The sequence below is a fragment of the Diplotaxodon limnothrissa genome, linkage group LG7 (genome assembly GCF_057381915.1).
Source record: "Diplotaxodon limnothrissa isolate DT_005_m linkage group LG7, D_limnothrissa_male_GT1.1, whole genome shotgun sequence".
Lineage (NCBI taxonomy): Eukaryota > Metazoa > Chordata > Actinopteri > Cichliformes > Cichlidae > Diplotaxodon > Diplotaxodon limnothrissa.
The window spans coordinates 3979230-3992156 of record NC_140602.1 but is presented as its reverse complement, the minus strand read 5'-3'; the positions used below and the strand labels follow the sequence as shown (position 1 = coordinate 3992156).

Genomic DNA, 12927 nt, shown 5'->3' with positions numbered 1-12927 from the left:
TTTTGTGATTTTCACTTAATCTAACTGAATAACTGCATTAACCTGAAAGCAAATGTCAGTATTTCACACACATGTTGTCTCTTTTTGTGATACTATTGTGTTAATGTATCCATGATCCATTCTGGGTGCAATCAAGATCTTTATCTTGATTGGTTTGCTTCTGGTATAGCTTACGCTTGCTCATCCTGATGACTGGTCAGAGAGAAATAGGAAGCCCCGAGGCATTAGTCAGTTTCTCTATATAATGTGTTCATTGTTACAAATATGTGCTATATTTTAACAATATCTGACAACTGTTATAACCAGTCACATCCAGGCGATGCCTTTTTTGTGGGCCATTGAACAGCGTCGCTCATGTAGTTGGGGGTTGTTATTATTACAGGCCGTGTATAAGCCAACTTAACCAGTCAGCTTCCAGTCATAAGCTTGCTTTCCTTAAGTGTAAGCCACTATTGCTAACCTTTTTCCTTAAAAAGGGCCTTAATGACAAAGTCATGAGCCATTTCATAGAAATATACATGAATTCGTTTTTATTTGTCACTTCATTTGTGGAAACAGCTTCTGTCTGTTAGTTCGCTTCGGTGTGAACTTACCACTGTTATGATTTTCATGAGAACAGGGCTTTCTGCCCTGATGCAGTCACACTGAAGACTACACAGACACATCCTTGAATCAGAAGTGACTCAGTTCCTCTTGTACACAGAGTCTGGGGTTAAACCAACTTCCAGTAACTGTAGAAAGAGAAAGTGTCTAAACCCTCCGACTTGATGGGTGCTTTGTCCGGGCTTAATTTTATTGATAGTGACATTATCCCACTAACACACTGGCCAGTGAAAAAGACCGTGTTTAGAGGGTAGCCAAAAACTCATGATATTGGATGGTAATAGGATTATGTATTAAATGCCTGGGTGAAAACCTTGTGCAGGAAATTAGGCATTAGCGAGTCTTGAACTCACACTTGTTTGATAACACCTCCATTCGCAGCTTTTTAGCGCAGGCTATCAGCCATTTGTTATATTGCAGTTTTTCTCAGCGTGTAGCTAAAATACTATCAAATCATTTGGTAAAGCACGACATCTGATTGCAAGTTTGATATATTGACATGTGTGTTATTTGCATTTGATTGTCATTTTTAATTAGCATTCAGAGATGAACATGTTTCTTGTGATAGCCTTCTAAAGGATACGCTAGATATACGTCGATGGTTTAACATCTATTTGTTTATGGTTAAACATTTTAAGGCTGTTTTGTTTGTTTCTTTTTTTGTTTGTTTTGTAAGAATTCACCTGTTTATTTTCTCATTTATTTAGCAAGTGGCTAATTCTGTGGAAAATACTGATCAAATCTGAAAGTTTCTTTTTAGATTTTTAAATCTTATTTCAGATCAAACGTTCAAAATTTGTTTTTGTTTTTTTAGAATTAACATTTTTTGTTTTCATGGCAGAACAGAGGAAGTAAATAACAACACCAGCAAAAAAGTAACAGCATTGATTATTAGCCATTTTCATCCTTCATGTCCTATATTTTGATAAATTGGTATTGATGATGATGCTGACTAAATAAGACCCTTTCAGGAGCATCTTATAGACACTTCTCCTTTAATTTGGACAAATCTCAGGCAGCTGCTAAATCTTCCACAGTAGCCTGTTTCATTTTAAGCATTTTCCATTTTTTTTTTAAATCAACATTATGGCAAAATTTTATTTGTTTACTTATTTATTTTGAAAAGTGAAGTTAGGAACTCAGCATCTTGTAGAGCCCCCTGAGGAGGAAGGACTTTGGTTCCTCTCATTAGAACTTGTGATTCTGCAGATAAAGCAGAAATGGTATGGAGTATAAGAACTAGCTCTGCTAGTTATCCTTCTAGTTGGATTGGTACAGGTACCTGCCCACGTTCAGGCTGCCTACTACAGAGCAGTCTTATTTTTTGTGGAATGTAAAGTTGTTTTTATCTTGTGACTAAAACTCAAACAAAGCTTTGTAAAAGTATTTAAATAAATATTGAAAAAGGAAATTAATAGAATTCAGCAATAGGAATTTTTGGATATTTGTTGGTCTGATAGCAGAAGTGCAAAATAAGGTCTGATTAATATACATTTGTACATTGTGTTAGGTGTGTAATACAAAAATATTGCTGCTTTGTTGAAAGGAAAGTTTCTTTTACACAATTAAGAGGTGTAACCATTGCTGCTCATACAGCTACTTTAATGTCAGATACACTTTCTAGCTCTTATCTGGTGACACGAGGCTGTAAAATACGTACTCGTTATCCTGCACTGGGAACTAAAATGCTTGGAATAAAGGTTCTGTTCTTCAGTTGTAGGCTGTGATTGTGAGATCACACATTTTGCTCATGGTCTTCACCCATCACTGTTCACTTCACTTTGTTCATCAGCAACATGACAGCTTTCCAAGTTTCCGTAGTCTGTATCAACACTGATGTCACCAGTCTAACAGCTTTCCTCTTTCAGTTTCTGGGTCAAATAGAGCATGGCGACCGACGTCTTATTGTTCCTCCAGACCCAACACCACACAGGAGACCCATGTCCTGACTTCTGTCAGGCTTCTCCTCTTAACAGTTTCTGTTAAAGAAATAGTTCGGCATGTAAATTTCATATCTGAATTGAAAAATATGGAAGATGCTGTTCGAAACTTATAAAATGCCCTTGAAATTTTACCTCAGCAGTACCTCTCTCTCTCTCCACACCACAATCCCTGGCAAGTTCAGCATAGAAAGCTGCAGGCCAGCAAAGTCCTGTCTAATTACCAGTGTAGTCTGTTTCCATGTGAAATGCGATCTGTGTGGGATGACAATATGGGCATTCATTATTCATTAGAGCTGGAAGCCAGTTGCAGATCAATGGTTAGAACCTATCAAAAGCCAAACAATGGGTACTTTTGCACTCACCAGGCCTGGAGGCCGAGCACAACGAGCTCCTGGGAAGCAGCCAGTGGCCGACCTTGCCTACTCACTAGCCTCTCCTAGCATTATTTGGCTCTGCTGAGCGTGGTAGAAGCTGGTCAAGAGACAGCGAATGATGTGACACTGACGACTATTTAACTCAAGTCTACAGTGTTATTATTAACGTCATTATTTCTCTCGATAATCGTGTCTGATAGCACGTATACACATCACAGTTATGATATAGTCGGCTGTTCTGCCAATGGCTGCACTCGAGTTTGTGTAATCTTTTCCACTTGCCTGCTATTACCTGCATCTTGCTCGTGGGTTGTGATGTGAAGGTGCCATAGTCTGGCCCATGAATGTACATCTGGTAGTGATTTTGTGTACCCTTTTTTTGGTGGGGGTTACCAAGGCAATTTTCCACCAGAGTATCACGAACCTACACAGCATCTTATTTAAAAAAAGACTAGTTGATTTTTGTTGTTTGTTTTTTGAAAGCCAGACATTATTACTTATTAATATTGTGTTAGGATTAGATTTTGCCCATTTTTTGGAGCAGATATATTCAAATAGTATAAAACAGAATTATAATAGCTGCAGTAATATTATAGGAACTGTCTGTTTGCTATTGACTTCCTTCCTTCCATATGTGATTATTAGCATAATATTTATTAAATTCAGCACCAAAGCAAACATTGCATTCTATCCAGTTCAATATTCTGTATTCTGCTTTTTAAAGATTAGATTTGAGAGAAATTAATAAAAAATAGTCTTATTGTTGTTAAAAAACCGAGAACTTGGCTGCCTTCCTCTGCAAAAGTTATTGGTTACAGAAACACAGAGTTGTAAAACTTTCATTATTAAATACATTTCCCTGACTTTGCCTACAGTTTCTTATACTAACAGTCTGCCAGTGTCAGGAGCTTAAAATGTGCAATGCAGAGTTCATAATTTGACAGGAGGCCACATTGAGGCCATATTGCGCTGAGCCCAAATCTGCTCTGATGAGCTGCAGCTGATTATTTATATATTTATCAGAGCAGATGGCTCGGTTCAGCACGGCCTTCTTTCAGCTTCTCCAGGCTAAATCATTTTTGTTTTGGCCCTTTCAGGATTACTGCACCCACTTAGAAGCCAAACAGTAAGCATTTGACCAAACCCTTCAGACAAAATTAGTTATTTGAAAGCAGCTTCCTACGAGCTTTATAGGGAACTTAACCTCGCCCAGCAGACAGTGTTTGTTAATCCAGAACGTAACGTCTGAGAGTGTAATGAGACAAAATAGAAGAGGCTGCTGACTGATACCTTCCAGTCTTTAAAGAAAATCAAGACTTTAAAAGTGAATGAGCGTGTCCAGATTTCAAGTTAAATATTCAAATACATCATCATAACCTCCTTCTCTATGGTGAACCCATCTCTTTTTTATGCCCACCTTGCTGTTGTCTTAAAAACAAGTATTCCCTCAGGAAAAAGAAAACAAAAACAAAGGTCACATTAATATTTGATGGTATTTTAAGTGCAGGCATGACCCCAGTCAGGTCTCATGTTCATTTTTGGTCAAATCAGAACAGTCTCTCTAACTATGAAACTTAATGTTAAGTTTCATTTATTTCCTTTATTTGACTCTCGTCGGTAACTGTAACATTTGTATCTGGTTTCTGTTTATAGGCCGTACTTTGTTGATTTAAGTCTGTTCTTTAATCTTCCGCTGCTTGGTGTAAGCTGACTTCAACAAGTGTCTGCAGTGCATAAACTGTGTGTTTATAATAAATGTACCCTCTATAGCTCTGAGATTTGGGTTTTTTCTGTCAGGGGAGCTTCTTTAGTTTTGGCAGAGACACTGATCTAATAGAACTCTGCTGATAAAAACAATTAAATCTTTCCCATCCTAAAAGCTTCCCTGATAAACTAAACGTCAGCACTGATTGTATGACTGCTCTCAACATACACGGCTCCTGCCAACTGAAAAGCGCCAGTCACGCAACGGGCTGAGCTGAAAACAGAACCATGTGTGGGGGTGTAGTTAACATTAATGCTAAAAAGACCCTTTCTTCTGTCCTCTTTCCCCCCCGAATAATACTGCCATTAAATTACTTTCTTTTTTAGAAAAAACGAATCTGGCAAACACAGGAAATTGTGCTGTTATAGCACTCCTTCACTGGTATCTCAAGTTTCTTGGTTTAAATAGACATATGTGCTTGCATGGATTAATGTCTATGCTGTGTGTGTATTTACAAACACATCTTTGTGTTGCTATTTGGCTGATTCATATTGTTTAAGTAACCGTATTCCAGTAATCGGTTCCTATAAAATTTCCCTGTAAAATCAGCTCTGACCAGTACAGCAGGACCACATATCTTTGTGGGATAATTGTAGATTTTTATTAGTTTTTTTGTATAAAGACTCATGTTACTTTCCTTTAGTGTGGACTGTTTGCTGAGTCTCTTCCACTCAAAAATATGCATACTCATCCTCGTCGACTTGGATTAAAGCAGATGGAGACAGGAACGCATTAATTATTATTTTCGGCTCCTGAAAATGCCCTCGCAGACATGCTTACGTCTGTCACTTCTTACATCCCGAATCCTATTTTTCTGGAGCACCGAGTCATTGCATTATTCCCTCTTTCTGTTTATATGTGAGCACAGTGTCTCGTTGAATAAAGGAGACAAGTGAAAGGTATTTTCTCTGATTCTGTTCCAGACGTCAACAAGAGTGCTGTTTGCTGACAGGCATTATTAGGTCCCCTCTTTGGGCCTTGGGATCTGTTTTCATGTGAAGACAGGAATGTCAAAATAACATTTTTGCTAGCAGTATCGGTTTGTTTTAATTATTATGAGCTTCAGCATTGTGTGTGTGCAGTACAATTATAATGGATTGGGTTTGCCACTTTTTTATAAATATCTTTCTTAGTTTACATTATACATTTTTAATAAAAAACAATGTGGAAAATGTAAAAGCATAATTCTAAAATGCATTTTTCAGTCTATGTGAGCCTCGAGTCTGGCTGAGTAAAGGAGACCAGTGAAAGGTATTTTCTCCGATTCAGTTCCAGCGCAGTGCTGTCTGCTGAGAGGCATTATCAGCTCTTTGTTTGGGCCCTGGGAACTGTTTTCATAAGCAGACACCGAAGGCAAAATCACATTTCAGCTTACTTGGAGGATTTCCTTTGTGTGTGTGTGTGTGTGTGTGTGTTCATGATGTAGGCTTTACTATTGTGTGTGTGTAAAGTACAGTTATTGTACGTTGTTATCTTTTCTCCTTTTTACACTTTTACTCTGTAAACTTAATTCAAAACAGAGAATCATTCAAATTTGCAATCACTCAAAATTCCTTAAAATTATGTTTATCTGACGGTTTAAATTAAAATGCTGCATAAAATATTTAAACTTTTATCGCTGCATCATGCTCGTACAAATCAACCGGCTTTTTGTGCGGTTTGGCTAAAATGGATAAATGTGTAATCGATTATGCAACCTGCACACTGGTCACTGGTCTGATGCTACTTAAAAAACTTGAAGTAGGTTCTGCCTTGAGTGCAGTCTCTTCTGTTTTTGATTGGAGGGATTTTAGAGAGGATCATTACATCAGCCACCATCGGTAATAATCCCTCTCTTGTCAGAACTTTTTTTATATGATTGCTGGCAGTCGTTCAACCCCAGAGCTGCCTGTATAAACGGAAGCTGAACAAACCATCCAGATCACAGAAAGAGTGTTATTTTTGTGCCATCACTTGCTTGAATATGGAAAAGTTTTCACTCAAGCGCCTGTTGTTGATGAAAAGCAATCAGCAGATTCTGTATGTTAAATTAGAATAGAATAGGACAGTCTTTATTGTCATTGTACATGTACAATAAAATTGTGGGTGCTCCACACCAACTGTGCAGGTATAAAATACTGCGCAATTTATCTGTAAGGTCAGTGCTTAATCATTTCACAGGCAGGCCGAGCAATGAGCGGCCAGCCGAGTGTGACGCGCTCCTCTTTCAGGGAACAGGTGGTAGCGCACGATAGCCTTCTAGTCCATTGTTCATTTTTTTTGCGCTCTGTAATGTTAGCCCTAACTCGGGCTGCTGTCTGTCACACTGAGCCGAGGGTGTCATCAACGATTAGCCTTCAAGTATGTAGACTGTGCATATTTAAGTATTACAGATAGACAGTCAATTTTTTGTATGTTTGTAATTCAGCTTTTGCATGTTAGTGTTGTTAGATTTGTTCTAATACATCAGTAATTAAATGTTGGCTGTCCATTTTCCTTCATCCCGTCTTTACTTACCACCGTGATAATTATCATCATCACCATCGCCGACATCTCTGCAGTTATCATTGTTATCATCATTCTCCTGTCAATCATTGTTTTTGTGTTAGATGTTTTTGTCAGTAATCTGTTCTTGGTTAATAATCACAAATGTGACTGTATATGAAACACTGTGTCGCTGTAATGGTGTGTTGAAATGAGGTGACAGTTTGAGGTCTTGTTTAACAGCGTGACCTCAAACATCAGCATTGTTGTCCAACATGCTCTTATATAAAGCTTGTCTGCACTGTCTTTGCTTCTTGTTTTATATATCTGTAGCTCCAAACATCTTTTTGTTCACAGCCAAATGAGTTTGACTTAATTAAGAGTTATTTAGCAGTTAAAATAGCATCTTTCTCACAGTTACCTATAAAAGATTTGCTGCCACTGTAGAATGACTTTCATTTCTCTGCTGTGTTCTCTGTAGAGACTAGATGACTAGATGCCGCGAGTCCTTCTATTTTAGTGTTTCTCCTGTTATTGTGTGCTCAGTGCAGTGTACACATGCGTCTGCCCAGCTGTGTGTTACATCCCTGTGGGTTCAAAGATTTGGCACAGAAACCAAGAATCTTGGAAAATGTGCAAGACAGACTAGCCTTCACAGAAGAAAGACTTGGCTTTTCTTTTCCAAGTCCTTTCCAGCATGCTCTGTTATGCTAGCATGTTGACTTGATTAAGGTACCAGCGTAGGTTATAATTAAGCTACGAGATTTCTCCTGGGCCAAGCCAGAGGCGTCTGCTTGTATGACTCGATGCAGTAAATTGGAGATGATGGCCCCAAAATGCATTCATTTTTGTTGATGTTTTTGCTAAGCGATCTGCACTAGCGCTGTTAAAAATAGTCTTCTCCCTTAGCTTATTCTGTGGCTATTTTCAAGAGTGCATGATTCTGCAGAGCGTCTGTGAACTACAAAAAGCAGCAGCCTTTGCAGCTGCTGCTGAGTCACTATGTAGAGGCTGTTGGTGGCTAGCTTCTGGCAATGACAACAATGGTGCCTTTGAAGTCTTGCTCTGTTCAAGACCTACTTTCAGTGACAAATTTAAGACTTACAGTCTGCACCAAGTTTATTGAAAAGAGTTTGTTTGTAAGGCTCAGTGCAGACGTGAGCCTTGCATCAAGTCATTTAGCTATCCATAAACCCAACAGCATTAATAAACATATCATTTATTGTAAGCAGGCACACTAAGTCATCCGGTCTCTGATTATCTGTGGTTTTTTTGTTGTGATGATTTTCCGCCATAAACTCGTGAAACAAAGACATCTTCATTTTTATAACCGTGTTTTTCAGTCAGTTCAGTCAGTGGACAATTAAATCATCACAACAGATAAACAGCTGCCATTAACACTGGTAAAATCATTTGATTTGATAATAGGCCACTATTAGCAACAAGGCTGGTAATGGATAATAGTTATGTTTAACTGACATTGTTAAATTCTTGCACAGTGTTAGTAAGACTGCCATGCATTAAGGTTGGTGAAACATATTTGGGTATATGAAAGAGGCAAACATATGCAGATAAGTGTAAAACATCTATTTTCCATTAATAATTAAAGAATTGTTCCAGTTCATGTAGGCAGTGTTAAATATGCCAGGCAGTGGCTTGTAATCAAGACTCTTCCCAAATTAAATCATGCATGATGTGCATGTACTTTGTTACGCAATATGGAGTGCTTTGGCACCTAAATAGAGTTTGAAATGCGTTGCGTAAGCGGCATTTGCTATTTCTGCATTTTGACTGCTCAAAAGTCGGCCTTAATGATTTTAATGTTGTGTGCACGCTGTAGAGGGGCTTGCTGATGAGCTGAAAATTGCACCATCCATCAGTTCGAGATCAGGTGCCATGAAAAAGGGTCTCAAATGCACTCTCGAGAGTTCATTGGTAAAATCTTAAGACATATGGTCCGTGCGTGTATGTCAGCATATTCACAACTGGAACCAAAGAAATCTGTCAGCTTTTCTTTGCTTCCCCAATGATTTTCACATCATTAGCCTGTGAGACCGTCCTTGCTCTTTTATTCTAATGACATTTTCTTTAGTTTTTGGTTTTTGTCTGTTTGTTTGTAGCCACTTAAGCAAAGGAGAGTAGTGACTGTCTAATTATTTTTCTCAGGAGTCTGATACTGATAAGAACTGATCTATGTACAGGCTTTAGGTGACATACAGTCAAAAGGTTTTCTGGGAAGCTATCTCCACTTTATCGATCTGAAATTTAAATCTGATCAAGCTATTTTAAATATAGTATTGATTTATTGTAAGTATAAATTCATCCGGGTGCATTGTCTTCATGTTCACTGTTTGTTGCAAATGGACATCATAATGGACCCTGTTCCATTATGATGTCCTTCCATTATATATTTTTAAACCCTTATAGATGATACAGTTGATGTTGGCCATTTCGACACCAGTAAACATAACACCAATGTTCACTAATTCAATGCCGGTCCAGTTACAACATGGCTTAGAGTAGGTAGCCTCCCTGTCTGCCGTGAAAAGTCGTGTTTGCTCTCATCTTGGCTCGGTGTGCAACAGTTTAAACACACTTTTTTGGCAAAAATCACACATTCAACACTGACTCCATCACACTCCTTCATTCCTGTTAACAGACCAGAGTACAAAGTAAACATTCACAAGGGATGAAATTACAGTTACTGATTCATAGGGCTGATATGAGATTCATGCTCAGCAGGGTATTTCTTTGTCTTTTTATTACTGAAACAACCATTTTCAGCAATAAAAATTAAATGGTAAAATGATTTCTTTAGAATTAGCCTCTTTTTCAGTCATTGTCTCTATATATGAGTTTCCCTATGTTTCCTGTACTGATACGAAGCATTGTCTTTGTTCCTCTGCAGATGAATCTCCTTTGGACTCTACACATGATCCCATGGGATTTCTTGGAGATATCCAAAGTCCTACATCATCACCATTAGCCTTACCTGACTCGCATTATACTGCCTTTGAGAGTCTAGACTCACCTGGTGCCCTCCCATCCAATCCTGAACCAAGCCATGAAGTTCGGACTGCTGATAACATTCATAGGGGGCATATTGCATATGAAAACTCCAAAGTCATCATGTTAAGAGATGCCTCTGCAGAAGAGCCACACACTCTGACGACTCCAACCTTAAGACCATCTGTACCACAGTTTCAACGACCAGCTGAACTCTCCTTAGGCTGGAAGCTGGCGAGGTCATCTCTCTCAGAAGCTCAAACAAAGTCCCAGCTACAGCCTTGGGAAAATATATCCATAACATCAGTAAAGCCTTCTCCAACACCCCAGCTAGGTCTTAATTCTGAGAAAAGGATGACCTTCCAACCTGAAGGGCCTCTCGGGCCACCTATTCAGACTTTCACAGACCTTTTAGCAGAGGACTCACATATGAAACCAATGCATGCAGACCAGCTGAGCTCCAGTAATCCCCCACTGGAAAACAAACATGCATATGATATAAACATGCTACCCAACCCAGATGAGATTCAGTCTCCTGGCTACAAGGTGCCTTTCATCACCCCCCACCCTGCATCACCTTCATCTGAACCCACAGAGCTCTCTCCAGAGGACTTCTACCCCACCAACACCATGGAAGTAGACTGGGGGTCTGGGGACTACTTGGAGACGATGTCTTTTTTCAATGCAGATAGAGAAGACTATTCTCTGGTCACCAAGGTGCCCTCCGACTCATATGATCTAGAAGACTATACAGAAACTTATGACACGTCCTTCCCTTCCAGAGTGGGCATATCTCCCTCATCCCTGAATCCTCTGTACGTTTCCCCTTCCCCCAGCCTCGTGACAGCGTACAGCACCGTAGTTTCTCCTAGATCTATTTATCCTTCCTCATTTTCAGCAACAGTTCAGTTTTCCCTGGAACCTACTCCAACACCTAACAGTGACGTGCCTGACATTTCAGACGTAGATTGGTCAGATACGTACACAATTCAACCGACAGATGTCCTTTTGCCAGACATGAACAGCTTGGAATATTATAACAATCAGCTGACCAAGGAGAATAACGGTTCAGAAAGCGGAGCTGAACACAGGGGGAACATTACTGTGGTGTCCATCAGTACTACAGACAGCACACCTAACAACAGCTTCAGCAATGATACAAAAGTGATTGAAGAGGAGTCCTCCAGTGATCTCTCGGGGCTTGAGCCTCATGATGAAACGAGCTTTGTAGTAACCACAGAGGAGAGTCCTCAGGTGGCCAATGCCTCTCAGCCTTTTCTTGATCCTTCCATAGTCCCAACGCATTCCCTCCACTCCTTTTCTTCTTCGGATGGTCAGGTGTCCACCACAGATTGGTCTGCACATACAAACAACGTTGGCCTGGATAGCACTTCAATTACAGAAGCTGTGCAGCCAAGTACAACGCCTTTGCTGGCAGACGATTTAAATTTTTCCTCCTCTCTTACGTATGTTCATTGGTATGTTACAGAGTCTCCCCCAAAAAGTACTATGGATGCAACTGCTGTCTTAACTGCAACTATAGACTTCTCCCCTGTTCCCACTGAGCCTGCTGCCAATAGCACAGCCGGTACAACAGAATTAGCTCCTGAAGAGTCTGCTTTTACAAATGATCCAACTCTCAATGCAACTATAGTTTCAACTGAATCCACGCCTCAGAATGTGACTCTGCCCCCTCCATTTGTGATGGGTGATCAGGGGGTGACTGAAGATGGAGTTGACACCCCAGCCACACTGACCTATATCCCAACCAGTAGTGTAGTTAATAAAGTCTCTACTACACCCACAAGTACACCTGCCACAACTACTCCCCATCAAGCCACAAGCAGAATTACTGCCACCTCTGAAGCCTCAACTATTGTCAACATCATCTCTACCACTGTTGGTAAAATCACAGCTATAGCACCAACATCAAGATCGTACCTCTGCAACGTTAACAAACCCGCTTATTTGATCAGGATCGGTAAGTTAGGCATTTAATGTGTTTTGTCTTACTTAACTGTGCTTGAAAGAGTTATTCATAGACAGCAGAGTATGAGAGAGACATTGACCATTAGCTTGTGCTTTTTTCACAAGGTTTTCCAGCCGGGGCCACTGTAGGATATGCTAAATCTCAGGTCAGAGACATTTTGAAAGGGGAATTTAACAAATCAGTGGAACTGCAAGTAAGTTTATTAAACATATTTCCATATATTTTAAATAATGCAAGGTGTCAACCATTTTTTTGCAATTAAGAAAAATATGGGGGGAAAATGGGTTAGCGCTGTTGCTGCACAGCAAGAAGGTCCTGAGTTCAATTCCACCATAAGCCCGGGGTCTTTCTGTGTGGAGTTTGCATGTTCTCCCCGTGTTAGCGTGGGTTCTTCCTGGGTACTCCGGCTTCTTCCCACAGTCCAAAGACATGCACTTAGTGGGGATAGGTTAATTAACCTATCTAAATTGCCCAGGTGTGAATGCAGGCATGAATGTGAGTGCGAATCCTTGTCTGTCTCTGTGTGTTAGCCCTGCGACAGACCTGTCCAAGGTGTACCCCGCCTCGTGCTCTGTGACAGCTGGGATAGGCTCCAGCGCCCCCCGCGACCCTGAAAAGGATAAGTGGAAGCGAATGGACGGATCATAATAACAATAATAATAATGTATACTTTATTGATGCATTTAACCCATTCACTCAGTGAAGCAGTGGGCAGCCACTATTCAGGTGCCCAGCAGTGTGTAGGGATGGTACATTGCTCAGGGGGTTCCTCGGGGTAGCCAT

The 12927-nt window shown here is 40.0% G+C and overlaps 1 protein-coding gene across 2 annotated transcripts in view; it reads left to right on the top strand.

Annotated features, from left to right (window-relative positions):
• The window catches only part of LOC146627578 (UPF0606 protein KIAA1549), a 32628-nt gene that overhangs the window by 396 nt on the left and 19305 nt on the right, over positions 1-12927 (top strand). For both annotated transcript variants that reach the window (XM_085357216.1, XM_085357215.1), the window contains exons 2-3: positions 10057-12135; positions 12249-12337. In XM_085357216.1, the coding sequence (XP_085213342.1) occupies positions 10057-12135; positions 12249-12337 (2168 nt within the window). The remainder of the gene's footprint in view (positions 1-10056; positions 12136-12248; positions 12338-12927) is intronic.